Below are 20,765 nucleotides of genomic sequence, written 5' to 3' on the forward strand. Positions count from 1 at the left end.
CTTAGCCTCAAATACATTGATTGCTTTCTAGCAAAGAGTATTCCACAGACTAGTGACAGTCTGAGAGAGAGAAATTCCTCTAATCTCTGTGTTAAAAAGGACAGCCCTTATTCTTAAACTGTATTCTTTAGTTCTAGACTCTCCTATGAGATGAAATGTCTTCACAGGGTCCACTTTGTCAAGTCCCTTTAGGACCTTACATGTTTCAATAAGTTCACCTCTCATTCTCCTAAACTCCAATACAGGCTTGGAGTTAGCACACCAGAATTATGAAGTGTATATTTGCATTGGAAGCTGTTTAGAGAAGGCTCACTTGGAATGAGAAAATTACGTTGAGAGGGAAAACTGGGTTGGTTAGGCCTACACTCACTGGAGTTCAGAAGATGAGAGGTGATCTTATTGAAATATATAAGATTTTGACTAGGCTTGTAGATCTTGAGAGGATGTTTCCCATCGTGGCATTATCTGAAGACAACTAATTACACTCCTTCAAATAATGGGTGGAGATTTGTATACAGATGACTTGTACCCCTCCCCCAGAAGAAAATTTGGCAGGAAGCCAACAGACACAGAACAAACCTGCCTTGTAGCCATAAAATCGTGTGGGTGGGCTAAAATGGTTGTGACATTACTGACAGCATCACATCTGTGTAGTAGGCACCACTGGAATTACATTTGGGCCTAGATTGAAGGCCCAATGGATCCCTGGACCCAGCAAAGTCAATAGCAATGGGTAAACTTAGGGAGGGAGGGAATGTATGGGGGGGTTGGATGAAGGGGTGGGTTTTAAAGCACAAGAGAGTAGGATGGAAGGATAGGGTATAAGCTTCTCAGCGGATGTCCCTGATGGACAAAAGAAACCCTCTGAAAATAGAACCCAGCTTCTGTCGCAGGGTTTTCAACAACTTTCCAAAGAGAAAACCCCAGGCTGCCCACTCCTGCCCGCCTGCACCAACCTCTTTAAAGAACAACCTTTGGCCATACTCCCAACAGGTATTCAGGAGGTCCTCCAGGCCAGGTCTGTCTTAAGTGGTTCTGACACCCCAGCTCTGACATTGAGTGTCTGCCTTCAGTTATTTAATCTATTCTCTGCTCCATGATCTGTGATGGGCTTTTGAAGCCAGCAAATCTCCTACAGGTACGCTTTTGAAAAAGACCCTTGCATCTTGGGGTCTCCTTAGACACTTGGTGGGCCAGCAATGAACCTTTCTCTGGAACAAAGGCTCCTGGGGCAGAAATCCCACCTGCCGACGGCTTCTGACCAATCAGAGGCTAGCAGCTCCTCTGCACTCAACAGTGCCGCTCAGAGACTGTGGTTGATGTTGATATTACAGCTACCTGACAGCTCAGAATGAGGAGGCACCCAGTCACCAGTGAATGATAGCTGGAAGTGGAGGGATGTCACTGCAGAGGGAATTGGCAATAAGAGCAGGAGGGTGCTTCTCAATGATACTCCTCCACCCCCAGCATTTCCCAAAGTCAGCACCCTCAGGCACTGAGTACCTTTCAATGAGGGAACAACGCTCGGATTCCAAAGACACTTCGCTTATGTTGCTCCCTACATGGTCAGACCCTCAACCTGTCACTGGGTTAATACCAGCAGCACTGGCAGCATGCCATTACTCAGACATTAGTTGTGCAATGCAATTAATTAAGATGGCTGTTCTTGGGACTTCCCACTGTGGACCGAAGCTGGGGAGAGGCAGAAAGAAAGTGGTGTCTGCACCCACCAATCCATGTGATTGAAAGCTCCCCCCATCAAATACCATGAGGGTAGGATTCAATGTTTGCTGTATGTTTCTGAACGATGACCTCCTGTCAGAATTGAAGAAGGTAATCATTTAACCAAAAGCAAATCATCCTGAATCATTAATTCCATTTTCACTCCCCAGCTGCTGAATATTTCTAGCATTTCCTGTTTATTTTTGTTGCAGTTTCCCAGCTGTCTACTGATAGCTGGGCCAAGGTACAAGCTACAGGTTAAATGCTTTCCTAACAAAACCACCAGTGAACTCAGGAGGGTGTGATCCCCTCTGACCAGTTTCTTTCTGGCCCTGACAATGCAAATGGATTAACGTAAACTCTAAAATGTAATTAATCTGAGTTTCAAAAGGCTATAAATAGAGTTGCAAGCAAAGTGCTGTTGATTTGAACTAAGGGAACGGATAAGAAACTGACTGAACAACAACAGCAACAAATTATATTTAGGTTGCACTTTTAACGTGGTACAACATCCCAAGATGCTTAATTGCTGGTCCCTCTTCATAGCTGGTTTGCAGTATTTCTCACACAATTTGCCTTAACTGCAGTTTGAGCCTGCATAAGGGGTATCTTATTTCCATTTTTAAGTTGGGCCATTGCAGCCTGCCCCTAAGCTGCAGGAACTTGAAGCTCCATATTCTGCAATTTCTCTTTAGTCATCCAGAGCATCTTTCACATTCCAAGTCATTTTTAAATTCAAGTCCTTCCTTGACCATACCCCTCCCTTTCATTGTAACCTTCTCCAGCCCCAATACCCTTTGTGATCTCTACACTCCTTTATCTCTTATACATTCTCGATTTTAAACACTCTACTCTTTTAAACTGAAAGTAAAGCTTCCACTACACTGTCCCCACCAAACACTCCTCATAAAGGTACAGCACGGAGTTAGATACAGAGTAAAGCTCTCTCTACAGTGTCCCCATCCAACACTCCCAGAACAGATGAAGCAAGAGGTTAGACACAGAGTAAAGCTCCATCTACACTGTCCCCATCAAACACTCTCAGGACAGGGATAGCACATGGTCAGATACCAAGTTAACCTCCCTCTACTTGTTTTCAACAGAAAGTCACAAAATGGTTAAAAAGCCCCAGATGCTGTCTCATTAGTGACTGAGTCTTCAGCTGCCGAAACTTCACCCTCTAGAATTCTTGTCATAAATGCTTCCATTTCTCTCTTCCCCTTTGAGCCATTCCTTAATCCTGTCTTTTTAATTTAGGTTTAGGCCATGTGTCCTGCTATCACGTCACGTGCGCAGTGCCAAATTTTATACAGTAGTGCTCCTGTGAAACAGCTTGAGTCATTTTACAATGTTCATAACACGTTATAAATAGGAATTGTTGCCATTGTTGTTGTTGCCAGTTTCTTATCCATTCCCAGGATTTACTCCAAATCCCCACAGCTACGATTTTAAGACAATTATCTTTGCTCTGGAACTTTATTTATGACTGTCTGAAATTTAAATAAACCATAATTTAGAGCTTACCTCAATGCACTCGCATTGTTAGGTTCTGAAAGAAACTGGTAAAGTGAGATCCTCCCCTACTGAAAGTCTGCACTGCTTCTTTTTAGGTGAAGGCACTTGCCCTGCATTTGGCACCCAGTCCTACATTTCCAAATGCAAACCCAGGTCATTGGAAGTTAAAAACAGAAAATATTGGAAATACTTACCAGATCAGACAGCATCTATGGAGAGAGAAAAGCAGCCAACATTTCAGGTCGATAATCTTTCAATTAATTGTCTGCCTATTTTTTAGTGTTGATGATGGGTCATCAAACCGAAACACTGGGAGAAATATGCTTTTTCTCCGAGATTGAGTGGGAGGCAGTTTAAAACGAGATGGAATTCCATTCTGGGGCAGCACGGGTTTTTTTTCCATGCAATCATGTCCTTTGCAGCTCATTAAGTATGCAACATGTAACAAATGCAAAACCAGAAGGTCAGGGAAGCTGGCCTACCTGAAAGCTTCTGAGAACTTAATAGCAAAACTTTAGCCTACCGTTGGGAAACTGAATTTTTGCCTCCTGCTCAAATAATTTCCTTTGTCTACCCTTCCAAAAGCCCTGGGTGTACCCAGAAAATTTTGCCCAGTAATTCTGTTTCACTCTCCACAGATACTGAATGGCCCGCTAGTTATTCCCAGCATTACTACTTTCATAAGATTGCCATACTATAATCACTATGATATTATTGTTTGAGTGGATTTGCTGTGGGAAAAAAATAGGTTGTCTCATTTCCTACATTGTAACTAATGAATACACTTCAAACTCTTATCGGCTGTAAAGCACCTTGGGAAATCCTGAGGTTTCAAGACTCAGTAAATCAGCCCTGAAAGTTGATTTTCTGAAATGTATGTAAAATAATGCCGAAAAAATTCCAATAATAAAATCGAGACACTTCCAGTGAGTGTTGAAAATGTGAAAGTCGATACCAGAGGAGTAACTGAGGAGTGTGGCATTTAACAGGGAGTTATATGAACATGAGAGAGATGGAATAGGAACATAGGATCAGGACTTGGCCATTCAACCCATCAAGCCTGCTTCATCATTAATACTATCATGGCTATTGAACATTTCAATTCCTTGTACTCACTCCATCACTATAACTCTGTACAGTATTGGTAATCAGTCTGTACCCTAAACATACTCAAAGTTTGAGACTTAATGGCCGTCTATTCCAAAATTTGGATTCCAAAGCAATAATAGATATAATGGATATGCTGGTAGATGACAAATGTGGAAGGAGGGTTATTGAGAGAAATTATGGGTGTCAGGGTAGGGCTGGTCAGAAACATTTTTCAACTGTCCTATAGTTATTGAATCCAACATTTGACACCTCATCAAGCTCAACAATGTGGTATCATATTTAAACATAATTTAATGCTGTTCATTGGAAATTCTGCAAGCTGCTATGGAGTACTCTCATTCACTCATCTGCACACTGAAATTTGAATGGAAAAGAAATATAAAGATATGTTTCTCAGTAAGATATAAGAGGTTTGTTTATGAAATATGAAATTAAATGAGCTGTACAGATTTATTTTTAATTACCATGAATTAGCCTTTTACTGCTACTATGTTCAACTTTTGCGCTGTCTTTCAGTACAATTAATTCTTTACCTAAGTTAACCTGTAATAAAGCTATTCTCAGAAAATCTCAAGTTTCAACACTACTTCAAAGTGCTCAATGTGAAACCTATTGAAGACGAATAGTAAACAGGTCTCAATGGCTAGGTGAAAGTGGATCAATTTCTGCAGGATGGGAGAGTGGTCATGTCCCTTCTTCTGAGCTTGGAGACCTGGGTTCACGTCCCACCTGGTCTAGAGGTGTGTAATAACATCTCTGAACAGGTTGGTTAGGAAAATATCAATTTCTACAGGAGAACACCAGTATCTTCCACCCCTCCAAGGACTCTGTGTTTCTCCAAATTCAGCCTCGAACATCAGCATCAACTTGCACTGCATCATGCAAGGCCATACTTTCTATTCTTAGGTTTTAACCTCTGGAATTCCCTCGCTAAACTCCTCTGCTTCTCTATCTCTTCTCCCTTAAAACCTACTTCCTTGCCTCATTTTTTGGTCGCTTGCCTTAATGTCTCCTTACAGGCCTAGGTGTTAATTTTGATCCAATTATGCTCAATTGGCTTCTTTACATTTAGTTGAAGGTCTATAAAAACGTTTTGTGTCAACATTTTGTGCCCAAATAGAGTGCGATGTTGGCATTGTATACAATATGTTCATGTTCATTCCTGAATAAACATTTTTTGTGAAACATTCAGAGTTATAATTACCAACCCAAATCCTTATTCTAGTGTATCATTTGGGAATGATACACTTATCCTAGTGTATCATTCCCAAATCCTGCCTTGCTCCCTTGTTAATTCTCATAGAAAGCATGATTCATAATTGGTTTTAAAGACATCCCATCATTATATATGTATGTCAAGGGCTTATTTCTTTAAATAAGGAAATTACAACTCAAGTAGATCGTTAATGAACCAAACAAGCGTTTCACCTTTATAGACCATAGAGCCATTGTTATTGCGTATTCTAGTTTGGTTAAAATAGTGTTGTACTGTTAATTACAGTGCTGGTGTTTGGAACATGTTCCTTCTTGGTTTTGTAATCTCCTCCGATCTTCTCCCTCAAACTCCTGTATAATTAAACCTTTTCCCATGCCATAAATGTCTACACTCAGAAAGAAAAGTTCCTTTTAGCCCATGTTCCCTATTCCTCTGAAAAAGGGGGACCACAAGATTGTCTGCTGTCCTTGTTCAATAAGCTTACAAGAAAGGCCAAACCAAACAAATAAGAGGGAAGTAAAAGAGAAAAAAAAGGAAGGAACAGGTAAAAAAAAAGATCTGCTTTTATGTAGCAACTTAACAGGTTCAAAAAACTCCAAAGGAGAGAATGAAAATAACCAAAGAACAAAGAATAGTTAAGCATGGAATCACTGAGATGTTAATTGGTCAAAAAAGCCATTAAACAGATTTCTGTAGAAAAATGGGACCATAACAGGCACCGGGTAGCTCTGTGTTAAGTGATGAAATGTCTCAGTATGATCTTGAATGTTGTTACTGCCAACATATGAACGATAAAAAAAGTTGTTTGTGGGAAATGGGTTTTGCTGTTTTGGTCAGCATTGTTGCCCATCCTTAAATACCCTTGAGTATCTTGCTAGGGCCATTTCAGAGGAGCAATTAAGAGTCAATCACATTGCTGTGGGTCTGGAGTAACATGTAGGACAGACTGGGTAAATGTGATAAGTTTCCTTCCCTTAATCAGATGTGTTTTTACAGCACTCAACAATGGTATCACGGCCAGCTTTTAATTTCGGATATTTTCATTAATCCAAATTTCACCATCTGCCATAATACAATAAAGAATTGCTGATGCTGCAGACCTGAAACACAGCAGGTCTGGCAGCATCTGTGGAGAGAAAAAAAAATAGCTAACACTTTGAGTCCAGTATCCCTTCATCAGAACCGGCAGAAGCCAGGAAATAGTGCTTTTGATGTTCATGATAGAGGGAAGGTGGTGGATGAGACAGATAGACAGAGACAGCAAAAAGGGAAGCAGACACAGGAATTGGTGGTATTAGTCAGGGAAGAAGAGGTATTAATGGGGATTGTGAGTACTCAACAACAAGTTGTCTTTAGCACTGGGGAGCTGAAGTGCAGATTGGGCGACCACTTTGCTGAACTCTTATCCTCTGTCTGTAAAAATGACCTCAAGCGTCCAGCTGCCTGTCACTTCAGCACATCACCGTGTGCCCCCATGTCAAAATTTTGGTCTCAGGCCTGCTGCAATGCTCTGATGATGCTCAACACAAACTGAAAGAACAATATCTCATCTTCCACTTAAGTACCTTACTGCCTTCGGGACTCAATATTTTTAAACAATTTCAGAGCAGGAACACCTCATTACCCCCAGGTGCTGTCCTTTATGTCTTGTTCTCAGCGCGTCAGTTCAATTTCAAGTACTCTCAGACGGTTATCACCTCCTCTTCCCTGACTATTGTCAATAATAATCCATTTTCTCCCCCTCTCTCCAGGTACTGTCTCATTCTCATACCCCGTAACCATCATTTCCTACCTACACTTTGTTCTGATGAAGAGTATCTTCACAGATGCTGCCAGCCCTGCTGAGTTTTTCCAGCACTTTCTGTTTTTGTTTGACCATCTGCCGCATTGGGACTTGAATCCATGTGCCCAGAGCACAGAAAAACAGAAGACAAAAGCAGGAAGAGGCCATTTGGCCCTTCGAGCCTGCTCCACCATTCTTCACAATCATGGCTGATCTTCCGACTCGATAGCCTAACCCTGCTTTCACCCCGTAACTTTTGATTCCATTTGTCCTAAGTGCTATATCTAGTCGCCTCTTGAATACATTCAATGTTTTGGCATCAACTACTTCCTGTGGTAATGAATTCCACAGCTCACCACTCTTTGGGTGAAGAAATATCTCCTCATCTCCGTCCTAAATGGTTTACCCCAAATCCTCATACTGTGACCCCTGGTCCTGGACACACCCACCATCGGGAACATCCTCCCTGCATCTACCCTGTCCAGTCTATTTGGATTATTAGTCCAGTGACATCATTACAACTTCACCTCTCCCAAAAGTAGCTCATTATTGCTTCAATGTGACTCCCGCCTATGGAAAAATATTTATCGCTCAAATTTTCATTCTCAAAATTGTTTACTTTGAATCAATTTACCCAAGAGTTGTGGGTGTGTGGAATGCGCTGCTGGCAGTGGTAGTGGAGTCAAATAATTTAGAGACTTTTAAGCGACTCTTGGATAGGAACATGGAGGATAGTAAAATGTAGGGTATGCAGGGTAGATTGATCTTATTAGGATAATAGGTCGGCACAACATCGTGGGCCAAAGGGCCTGTACTGTGCTGTACTGTTCTATGTTCTTAAGAGGTCAGAATGCATTCAGAATTACCGCAAATCTATTTTTCCTACTGAAAAAGGACTTTGCATCAGAGCTGCAAGTTCTAAGACATAATTCTATTTATTATTCCCCTGTGGGAGTTCCCTGTTTTTCAATAATCTATTGGGTTTATCGCTAGGTGCAAGATTTAGCTTGGCAAGAGTCCCAAGATGGACCTTTTCCAAATGGTCAAAACCACGTGAAACTAAATCAGTTCCAAATAATCCCAACCCAACCCCAACTCCTTGTGTAAAGCAAAGTAAGAAAAGGGCTCACTGCACAAGTTCATTTTGTACAAACCAAAACTTTATTGGTACCTTAGACCAAGCATAACTGTAATATGTTTCCTTGATTTGCGAATGTCGTACAACAGTCTTTATTACTGTTGGATATAAAATATCCCCTCAAACCAATTATCACAATACTGTTGCCACTGTTTTTAAAACCAGAATGAAGCTTTCCTTCTCTTCTCTATTTAAAAGTTACCTATTTTTGTTACTAATTGTCAGTATCTGATAACTTCTATTTAATTGGAATGTCCTGTAGGGCTAGCAGCTTTGATTGATCCAACCTTAGCAGCAGATTGTCCTTGCAACAAAATTCAACATATATTTAATGATTTCACATTCTACTCCCTGCAGTTACACCTGAACAAATTTGATCAGTGCAAGTGACACAATCTGTTTACAAGATGATCTTGTTTCCACAACTGGTTAAATCTTTGCAAAAGTTTTAATTTTGGAATTGAATGCGCAGTGCCAATATTTAACAGTGACACTGTTTCCGCTTCTAACATGAAACTGGCTTACAGAAACAATTTTACCCTCCAATCTCACAAGCACATGCAAGTACCAACATTTCTAACTCACTATTTTACACCCCACCGTATTGAGTAAACAGTGGAGCATTTTCTAGCTCTGGAACTTCCATCCTCCCAGTTTAATTCTTGCTCCAGTCTCCTCGCGGCTCTTTTGCTTCCTATCTTCCATCCCACCCATTTCCACCACTCTTTAACTTCCCTCTTTCTTGCTCCAACTATGTCATTTTTGGGTTTACCTCCTCCATGCCAAAAAAGCACAGAAACAGGCCTTTTAGCCCAACAATGTTATGCCACCATTTATGCTCCAATCAAGTTTCCTTCTTCACCCAACCCCAGTAACACATCCTTCTATCCCTTTTCTCTCAGGTGTTTCCCTAGTGTGTCTCCTTAATTTATCTGCTTCAACCCAATGTTCCACATTCTTACCACTCGTTGAGTACTGAGAGGCTTTATTCCCACTTGTACTTAGCATGGTATGTTTTCCATCTCATGTCTAAAAGCAACATTTTTGGCCATTTCTTTCTCTCTCCACAACTACTTATCGTAAGCACCCTTTCTTTTATCTCTTTTACCGATATCAATATTGGGTTTCTCTCTTTCTCCTTCCAAACGTCACTCATGGACGCACCCCCTCCCACCATCTCTCACACATTGCTGTCAGTCTTCGATCTCACATGAATGGCTTTGAGTTTCTGTTTAAATGGAAACTAAGCCATACCATTACTTTGCACACTATCCTTTTATGTGAAACCTAGATTCATAGCAGTTCTGAATTTTACAATGATGATTTTATCGATGCCATCGGCCATGAGTTTTAACAATGCAACACATAGTGGGTACAAGTTCATACAAAAAATACAGCTAAGAATTTTTCAAAATATGGTGCCAATATAAAAGTCTCATTCAAAAAGAAATAAAGTTCAGGGCAACTATGCACACCTAATACAGATATTATTCCAGCTGTGGTACACTGAGAAACAGCAAGTGTGCCTGGCATCTTATATATCACTGGTGGCTGAAGTACAAATAAGTTCCCTGATTACAGCATTCAATTCTGGTCTCCATTCTATGGGAAAGATTTTGTTAAACTTAAGAGGATGCAGAAAGGATGTTGCCAGGTTTGGAGGGTTTGGGCTATAGGGAGAGGCTGAATAGGTTGGGGCTATTTTCCCTGGATTGTCAGAGGCTGAGGAGTGACTTTATTGAGGTTTATAAAATCACGAGGGGCATGGATATAGTGAACAGTGAAGGTCTTTACCCAAGGTAGGGGAGTCCAAAACTAGAGCATAGGTTTAAGGTGAGAGTGGAAAGATTTAAAAGAGATCTAAGGGGCAATGCTTTCATGCAGCGGGTGGTACATGTATGGAATGAGCTGCCAGAGGAAGTGGTGGAGGCTGGTACAATTACAACATTTAAAAGGCATCTGATGAGTACATGAAATAGGAAGCATTTAGAGGGATATGGGACAAATCCTGACAAATGGGACTAGATTAATTTAAGATAACTGGTCAGCATGGATGAGTTGGAGTGAAGCGTCTGTTTCCGTGCTGTAGATCTCTATGAATCTATGATTCTAGTATTGTTTGAACAAAATGAGAAAATATCCTTTTTGCTTAGCTTCACTGAAGGAAAATTAATTATTTTTCTTCAGAAAACTCTGCAGTACAAATTGACACAGAAGCTAATAATTGTTTAACTGTCTGATGACAACAAGAATGTTCTAATCATCGTCTCTTTGGAAGTGTTGACATTGGAAGAAATTTCTGTCAGTGATATTAGCAGACAACTAGTTGTGCATTAATTATTTGTTTGTGATTTTTTTGAGATATTAAATTAAAACAATCTGAATTTATATAGCACCTTTACCAAAAAAAAATTTCAAAAGGCATTCCACCCAAGTGTGATCAGACAAAAAATATAGAAGCTGAGCCAATGAGAACTGATAGGTAGATTAGGACAGACAGTTAAAAGCTTAGCCCAGGAGTGGGGATTTTTAATGGTTTTCTTAAAGGAGAAGAGCATGGATACTGGGACAGGAAAAGTCAGAAATAGAAAAATACAGAGTTTTCAGGAAGTTGGAGAAGGTTACAGAGATAGGGAGAGGCTTTGGTTGAGTTTGAACACTCAAACAACAAATTAAAAGTTGAGGTGTTTGGGTGTAGTTCAGTAGCACTTCATGTGGACTAGGATTCCAATTTAAAATAATGCAGGTCTTAAAATATCTAACAGCTTATAGATGGTGAATTGGCAATTAATCTGTGACTGTCAGTATCGGCAATTTTCAGGGTCTGTTGTTTGTAACTCCGTCAATACTTGAAACACTGATTGTGCGTGTGAAACCAGCAGTGCTCACAGAGCTTGACATTTTTTCACAGCTACGGAAAACATGTGCAGCACTTTAAGGTTCTTCGTGATAAAGAAGGCAAATATTACCTGTGGGAAGAGAAGTTCCATTCCCTGAATGAGCTGGTGGATTTCTACAGGACCACAACAATCGCAAAGAAGCAACAGATTTTCCTGAGAGACACAAAACCTGATGAAGAGGTATTTTAGTTATAGATGACACATGATAATTGAGTGGGGGGGGGGGGTGCTATATATTTAATGTAATTACTTCATATATTTAATTCTGCATGGATTCTTCAATCCTAGAATCACACCATTATTAGACACTTACCATAAGACCATAAGATATAGGAGCAGAATTTGGCCGTTCGGCCCATTGATTTTGTTCTGCCTTTCAAACATGGCTCATTTCTCAATGCCTTTCTCCTGCCTTGCTCCATGACCTTTGATCTCCTTACCAATCAAGTTCCACAGCCCCCTGTGGCAAAGGAGCTCCACAGATTCACCACGCTCTGGCTGAAGAAATTCCTCCTCATCTCAATTGTAAAGGTAGACATGATGTGGAGGTGCCAGCATTGGACTGGGGTGGACAAAGTCAGAAGTCACATGACACTAAGTTATAGTTCAACACATTTATTTGAAATCTCATGCTTTCGAAGCATAGCCCCTTCGTCAGGTGAGGTGAGAAAGAAGCACACAGAACACAGAATTTATGGGCAGAGAGATCAAAAGATCATACAAATGGTGTGAGTGCAGTGTCAAATAATAAGTCTCTGCGGCTGATCCAAAGTGTTAGACGGTGTGAGTAAAGTTTCAGCAGCTGAATAACAAGCGAAGGGATGACCTATAATCTGATTAAATGAGGCAGAGAGATAATTACAAAAAAATTAAAAATAAGGTGGTGCTGTAGACAAACCAAAAGACTGGAATAACATGATAGGTAAAGGAGGTGCATGCTGAGAGTCTAACCAAAGTATTAAGTAATCCAAAACTGTACAGACTAATTAATGTAGAGAGATCATAACAAATTATTGAGGTGATGGTGTTAAAACAGAACAGTAAGGAAGATTTTACAAATACAGACCAGTATGTTGGAGTTACATTTAGCCCAACATGAACCCAAGATCACCGTTGAAGCTGTCCTCATGGGTACAGAACTTGGCTATCAGTTTCTGCTCGGCGATTCTGTGTTGTTATGTATCTCAAAGGCGCACTTGGAGGATGTTTAGATGAAGATTGGAAGTTGAATGTCCTTGACTGCTGAACTGTTCCCCGACTGGGAGGGAACACTCCTGTCTGGCGATTGTTGAGCAGTGTACATTCATCCGTTGTTGTAGAGTCTGCATGGTCTCACCAATATACCATGCCTCGGGGCATCCTTGCCTGCAGTGTATGAGGTAGACAACATTGGCTGAGTCATATGAATATCTGCTGTGTACATGGTGGATGGTGTTCCCACATGTGATGGTAGTATCCATATAAACGATCTGGCATGTCTTGCAGTGGTTGCCATGGCAGGGTTGTGTGGTGTTGTGGTCGATGTTGTCCTGAAGGCTGGATAGTTTGCTGCGAGTAATGGTGTGTTTAAGATTTGGCAGTTGTTTGAAGGTGAGGAATGGAGGTGTAGGGAAGATCTTGGCGAGGTGCTCATCACCATCAATGACATGTTGAAGGCTGCAAAGAACTTGCTGTAGTTTCTCTGCTCCGGGGAAGTACTGGACAAGGAAGGGTACTTTATCGGTCGTATCTTGTGTCTGTCTTTTGAGGAGGTCATTGCAGTTTATCGCTGTGGCACGTCGGAACTGGCGATCGATGAGTTGAGCATCGTATCCTGTTCTTACGAGGGTGTCTTTTAGTGTCTGTAGGTGTTTGTCGCATTCCTCCTCGTCAGTGCAGATCCTTTGTATGCGTAGGGCTTGTCTGTAGGGGATGGCTGTTTTAGTATGTTTAGGTTGGATTTAGAAAAATGCAGCATCATGAGTTTATACATGGGCTTGTGGTAGAGTGAGGTCCTGAGGTGTCTGTCCTTGGTGGAGATATGTGTGTCCATGATTGACCATCACCTGGATAAATTGTTATGCTCTCTCTACCTGAATTAGTTTGTACAATTTTGGATTATTTATCACTCTAATCTGATGTGGATGTCATTGGCTGGACCACCATTTCATTTCCAATCCACAATTGACAGCATGCACCTCTTATACCTATCATGTTATTCCAGTCATTTGGTTTGTCTCCAACACCACCTTATTTTTAATTTTTTCTAATTATCTCTCTACCTCATTTAATCAGATTATAGGTCGTCCCTTCACTTGTTATTCAGCTGTTGAACACTTTACACACACCATCTAACACTTTGGATCACCTGCAGGAACTTATTCGACGCTGCACTCACACTATTTGTATGATCTTTTGCTCTCTCTGCCATTGATCTCTTTGCCCATAAATTCAGTGTTCTGTGTGCTTCTTTCTCACTTCACCTGACGAAGGGGCTACGCTCCAAAAGCTTGTAATCTCAAATGAACCTGTTGGACTATAACCTGGCGTCGTGTGACTTCTGACTCAATCCTAAAGGGTTGTCCCTTCACTCTGAGGTTATTTCTCTGGGTTCTAGTCTCTCCTGCTAGTGGAAACATCTTCTCCACGCCCACTCTATCCAGACCTCTCAGTATTCTGTAAGCGTTTTTATGCATTAGTAAGCATCTATATTGCAATCTTCAGAATTTAAAGGAAAACCTTAGCTTTGCTTGTGGATCTCCCACTGAGCTCATTTATTCCTCTACTTACTGAAACCTTGCCAGTTTCTAACACAATCTAAGACCAGTTGCTGGTAATCTCATTTATAACTAATGTGTACATATACCTCCAGCACAGTGCCAACCGCTGCCAGGTATTCTTGCCAGTCACGCAGGACATGTGTATTTTTCTTTCCAATTCTTAGAGGGTGCAATGGTTGACTGACTCATCACAACATTTATTCAGGGCAATTCTTATTCTTGTAATAGACACCACTTCGGATTCTGGACAGGGGTATGTCAGTTTTTCCCCAAGTTCTCAATCAATTACCAACGGGCTCCATCTCTTCCCCAATAATTCCAATACTCATTGAATAATTAAGGCAAATAGTTTCCCAAATTTGTTGTTGAAACTCTGTTTAATTCAGCAAGACAAGTCTTATAATTACTGAAACAAAAGCAAAATACTGGGGATGCTGGAAATCTGAAATAAAAGCAGAAGGAAGAGACTCAGCATTTCTGGTGGCATCTGTGGAGACAGAAACATAGTTAACATTTTGAGTCTACAAATATGACTGAGTTATTTTGGATCCAAAACCTGAAAAATGTTTCTAAAAAAAAAATGAGGTGTGGGCATTGCTGGCATATGTTGCCTGTCTCTCATTGGCCTGGAACTGAGGACTTGCCATATACACCATCTCAGAAAGCAGTTAAAAGTGAAATGCATTGCTGTGGTCTGGAGTCACATAAAGGCCAAACCAGGCCAGAGCTCTTTCCCAAAAGGATATTAGCAAGCTAGACGAGTTCTCCCTTGGCAGTTAACAGAGGTGTAATGATTATAATGAGGTCAGCTAGCAGGACATCATAGAATATGAATTCCCTGATTGGAGCTTTTAATCTGGTTCGATCAGGGAGCCCTGGCTGACAGATAAATAGAGGAGTGTCAGAGGTTCTGACACTCTGGGTGTTGACTTTGACGAGGCTGAATCAGAGTCAAGGACTTTCCACGTGTAAGTAAATGCTGATTTGGTGACAGGATACCAGCTTCTGGGGAGTTATTTCAGAAGTTGTCTTTATATTCCAGACTGATCAACTGAATGCAAACACCACCAAGACACTACGATGAGATCAGAACCCACATTCCCAGACCATTAACATGGGCACCTGGAATATTGGGTTAGTGACATTACCAGAGCTCCACCATTTTTCCCAATATAAATCAGTCATATTTTTGGAGTCAAAATGTTAGCTCTGTTTCTCACTCCACAGATGCTGTCCAACCTGTTGATCTTCCCAGCACTTTCTGCTTTTAAGTTTTAACAGTAGTTCTTTTCACTTCTCTGTGCTACAATGATTCTGATCTGACGTACAATACACCCTTCTCTTGGCTTTTATATTTAGCTTTGATTTTACACTATTGTATATGATTTCCATAGGGATTAATGTATGGTGTAAGAGATTGACTCCAGCAATAATACCGTAATTAAAATACCATAATATCTCCTACAATAGCCTAATGAATAGAGGCATTATTTGGTGTGGTGCCATGCAACAGAGAATGAGCCCTTTTGACATTGTGTGTTGCAGGTGACTTTTCAATGAGCTATCCATTTGTACTCATCCTTTGCTGTTTCCCAACTGCTTTGTAAATTTTCCTTTTCAAATGTTACATGTAAATCCCTTTTGTAACTAAACAGGCTGCACCACCCAATGCTCTGTAGATCATAACAACTCACAAGCATAAAAAAAACCTTCATCTCCCCTGAAACTTCAGCATCATAGAATCCCTACAGTGTGACAGAGGGCCATTTGGCCCATTGAGTTCACACCAGCCCCCTGAAGAGCATCCTAACCAAACGCACCCTATCCCGGTAACCCTGCATTTCCCATGGCTAATCCAACTAGCCTGCACATCCCTGGGCACAATGGACAATTTAGCATGGCCAATCCACCTAACCTGCACAGCTTTGGACTGTGGGAGGAAACCAGAGCGCCCAATGGAAACCCACGCAGACACAGGGAGAATGTGCAAACTCCACACAGACAGTCGCCCGAGGGTGGAATTGAACCTGGGTCCCTGGCGCTGTGGAGCAGCAGTGCTAACCATTGAGTCACAATGATGTCTCTAATTTAGCTGAAATTCTAACCTTTTTTGATCCAGCACTTCAACAACAACAACAGTGGGCTGTGCTCACCACTCCTGTGTTGCACAACTTAAGTGACTGAAAGTTCTACTACTGAGAGTGTTTAAAACCATTGCTCTTTCACTTTAGTTACAGAAACCCGAACACGTCCAGGCATGCTTTGATTTTTCTCCCCAAGATCCCTCAGAGCTGATCTTTTATCGAGGCGACATCATTGAAGTTGTGGAGAGTGTGGACCCAAACTGGTGGAAGGGAAGGTGCAGAGGCCGCATTGGTTTTTTCCCACGGAACTACGTCCAGCCAATGGTCCAGTAACTCGCGGCAGCAGCTTGAGCCTGTTGGTGTGTGGAAGGACCAGGCCTGTTACATCTGCCTCTTCTGTTTTGACATCAAACCTCATTCTCGCAATGGCGTTCTCCACTTCAACTGTCCTCCATCAGTTGTAAAGCGCCTCGGGACATCCTGGGTTCATGGAAGATGCTGTACAATAGCAAATTCTTTCCTTTTTGACATGAGCACAAAACTACCACTAGTTGGACCATGTGTTTCTCTTGCTGACTATTTTTGTCAAACTTTGTGCATGACTTTATTTGCTTTGCACTTGGATCACTGCAAGCTCGTTTTAATACTGAATCAAAAATAATTCCTGAGAATATTAGCTGGTGATTCAAGAAAACAGAATCCCTCAGAGGTTGTCAACTTTGCAATGCATCTTTGATATTATTGACAGCATTTCTCCTAGTTTGTATGTAAAATTAGAGGTCTGTTGTCTTACGAGACCATTTAAAAATAAATTCCAGTTTTTGTTCATACTAAACACAGGGGTGTTTCAGTTTTAAATGAAAAATAATAGAACATTGCACTATCCCAAGTGTATTTCTTTTTCTGTTTTTGGTTAGGAATGTTGTTTCTGGCTGTTTTGTCTCTTAACGTTACAGGATTAAACTGGCAAGAGTTACTCATGAGATCTGCTGAACTGCTACAATACATACCCAGGCACAATACTTAAGAAATATCATTTCTCCAGTGGTGAAAGAAGTTGTCACTTTGAGTGATATGTGCAATCAAGTGTGTTATCCACTCATTTCAGTTCCAAACTGGAAATATCCAGCTACTTCACTAAAAGTTATTTTTTTTCACCTCACACACCCATCAATTGCTTGCCTAAGTCAAGTTACAATCATAAAATGCAATGCCTGGTTGGGCAGGCAGATCAGAGGAAACTCGACAAGGAGGTAGTAAGGTGCAGCAATGTTCTGGGATACACAGTGAGGCAGCTGGACAGGGCCAGGCAGTGAGGCAGTGGAGTTGAAAAGTAGACAGTGAGATTTATAATCTAAGTCATGAAAAGTTCTACTGGATTTATTGGTATCATAGTGATTAGTTAATTCTGACATCAATAAACTCATAGACCAGGATTTAGTGAGGAAAGGTTAATTTTAATAGTTACACATGTCACCCACATCACATTGGAACAGTAAGATTAAGACTAAAAACACGGGAATCTGAAATTAAAACAATATACAGGGCACACACCAGAAACGTCACAGATGCTCATTGACCTGTTGCATATTCCTAGCATTTTCTGACAGGTTTTCTTGTCAGTATTTACCAATTAAAGCGATGTATTAATTGTCAGTTTATGGGACTAAAAAGTTAGGGCCTCAAAGCATAGGTACAGCACAACAACAACAACAACTTGTGTTTACACAGCTCCTTTAATGCAGTGAAACATCACATCGAGCACTATCAAACAAAATTTGACATTGATCTGCATAAGATGATATCGGGACAGGCAATCAAAAGCTTTGTTGAGGAGGCACATTTTAAGGAGAGATGCAAAGGCAGAGAGGTTTAGAGAGAGAATCCAAAAGATTAGGGCCAAGGCAGTTGAAGGCGTTGCTGCCAATGATGGAGCAACTCAAATTGATAATATTCAGGACGCCAAAGTTGGATACATCTTGGAGGGCTGCAGGAAGTTATAGAAACAGTGAACACAGCAGTTGTGAGGGGACAAATGTGAAATCAATTGTTCTGCATATACCACTGAAATTCCTTTCTATATATATCACATCACAAACTCTTTCATCCCAGTGTCTTTCAGGTAATTTGTTTTATCAAGCGAAGTACGCATACAGGAAAATGTTCACACACATGAGAATGATTGCATTTATACAACACACTCGCGACCAGAATGGCTTCTCATGGATTTCAGACAGGTTGCATTGTACAGGCATGTTGTCTCTGCTTGTCTTAATACTACAGAATGGGTTAATCCATGACCATTTCTGTTCTACGGCCTCCTCAGCACCTAATGCACAAAGAAAAGAATAATTAATTACTATGTAATATGGGAAAGAAAAACTGCAGAAGGAAAATAAAGCAAGTAGTAAATTAGCAACGGCATTGAAGGAGTTTATAAAATCTGATATTGTTTGGAAATAGGATAATAACACTTAGATCTTCCAATCTGACTGAGGTGTCACGTGTAGGCAAAAGATGCTGTCCAACTACTTTCAAAGGAGTATAGAAGTTCTATTTGGCAGCCTGGCCAATAGTTACCTCTCAAACAACATCACTGAAACTGATGAAATAAACTATTTTCTCCTTGCAGCTTACTGTGCGCAAAATTGGTTGTCACATGTCCAAAGTTTCAGGAGTCCAAAAGTAATTCATTAGATCTACAGAGATTTGGGATATTATGAGATATTGAAAGGCACCATGTAAATGTATGTGATAACAAGGTGTAGAGCTGGATGAACACAGCATGCCAAGCAGCGTCATAGGAGGATGCTGCTTGGCCTGCTGTGTTCATCCAGCTCTACACCTTGTTATCTCAGATTTTCCAGCATCTGCAGTTCCTACTATCGCTGATGTAAATGTATGTTCTTTCATTCTCAACAGGAGCAGCTGAGGAACATAGTTGCCACCAGATCCATTCAATATGAAATGATTTTGGCTAAGCCAATGAATAAGGTCATAAATCCACACTAAAATAATGTAGTTATTCAATTGGTATCAGAACAATTAACTCAAAAGAGATTCAGTACAAAGACTGACATGAGGGATATTTCTTATGTATTACGATGCCAGATTATGTGCTCTGCAATACTTTAAGAGGATAAAAGTTGAACATTATGACCAAACTGCAGCTGGCACCTATGCTCCTATCCCTTCCTTCCTTTTTAGCTTGCTTTCCTGCAAAACCTCGAGAGATACCTCTTTATATGGTGTCATTGGAGATTGTGTCGAAGATGTCCCACTGACTGACGTCAACCACATTAACTGGTTGTTTCCTGCTGGTACTTCCAGCTTGCCTTCTCCAAAATGATATCGTAACATTTCTCTCTGTTTACTGTGAAAAGTGATCTCAGGCATCTATCAACTAGCAAACCATTCAACACAACTGCCTCTAACATTGACTGTCTTGGTGAGGTAATTGAACTACTTGAATTGCTGTGCTACAAGATGAGTACGTGATGGAGAAATATCACTGCCTTCTGCTGTTTCTGAGTATTTGTATTCAATTCCAGGCTCATAGGCAAACAGCTAGTCCTTCCTGATTCTTATTGAATCCTCCAGTGAAAAACCTTTGCGGCTTAGTATCCTGAGGGCCACTTTAGGCTGCAATCTTCCGACTGCAGTTGGAGCTTAGAGTAACATTTCTTTCCTCGAGTTTTGCTATGCCTGGTTAAATGTTCATCAGTAGCATTGATTTCATTTGCTATTCTGGTTTCCAAACCCAGTTGTTTACAGTACTGGTTCCACTGGCGCTGCTCTCTCCTGAATTTCACGCAGATAATTTACATGGAATTCGCAAAAACAAAGTCATTTGCCCTTGCTTTAAACTATATGTTGAACAATTTATGCAATAGGCGACATTGTGAACATTCGTTTGAGTTCAGCCACCGAACAGAGAAGATCAAAAGGAGGGCAAACCCTCAGAGCCTCATGGGTAAACACCTACTAGTTCAACAGGAATGACAGTAACATGCAGAGATTGTTACTGAGGGTGTGTCAGACATGGCAAGGTGCATTTTGGTAACCAAGCAACTGACATCTAATTGCATAGATGCAAGTGATCATTGGTTGCCCTTGGACACATAAATGAGGCAATTTTCAGTATTATAGGCAAAGCACCCTGACAAAGCTACTGTGGAAAGGTCATGACATCAATGGTGATAGTCCCTTGCACTTCTGCCTCAAAGCGTTAATGTTTCCACGAGAACCTACAAGGAACATGAAGTCATTCAACACCTCGAACCTCCTTCACCATTTAATTGAATCATGACTCCATCTACCTGCTTTTCTGCCACATCACTGATACCATTGCCTTGCCAGGTTTGCCACCTTTTTCAGGGTACTGAGTCACAAATGGAGATAGATGTGAAAAGGCTTAATGAAAAACAACAGAGATAATAAGGTGTAGAGCTGGATGAACACAGCAGGCCAAGCAGCATCAGAGGAGCAGGAAAGCTGACGTTTCGGGTCTAGACCCTTCTTCATTTTCTGAAGAAGGG

General features: G+C 40.9%; 2 protein-coding genes across 2 annotated transcripts in view; one reads left to right on the forward strand and one right to left on the reverse strand.

Annotated features, from left to right (window-relative positions):
• LOC109920905 (GRB2 related adaptor protein) overlaps positions 1-17,062 on the forward strand; it is a 52,395-nt gene extending 35,333 nt beyond the window's left edge. Inside the window, exons 4-5 of the mRNA XM_020520965.2 lie at positions 11,396-11,564; positions 16,375-17,062. Coding sequence (XP_020376554.1) covers positions 11,396-11,564; positions 16,375-16,560 — 355 coding nt within the window. The 3' untranslated portion in view covers positions 16,561-17,062. The remainder of the gene's footprint in view (positions 1-11,395; positions 11,565-16,374) is intronic.
• A 1,279-nt stretch (positions 17,063-18,341) lies between these two features.
• Positions 18,342-20,765, reverse strand: part of slc5a10 (solute carrier family 5 member 10) — a 125,759-nt gene continuing 123,335 nt past the window's right edge. The window contains exon 15 of the mRNA XM_048609781.1: positions 18,342-18,556. Within this exon, the coding sequence (XP_048465738.1) occupies positions 18,363-18,556 (194 nt within the window). The 3' untranslated portion in view covers positions 18,342-18,362. The remainder of the gene's footprint in view (positions 18,557-20,765) is intronic.

Source organism: Rhincodon typus, chromosome 21 (genome assembly GCF_021869965.1).
Source record: "Rhincodon typus isolate 14 chromosome 21, sRhiTyp1.1, whole genome shotgun sequence".
NCBI lineage: Eukaryota > Metazoa > Chordata > Chondrichthyes > Orectolobiformes > Rhincodontidae > Rhincodon > Rhincodon typus.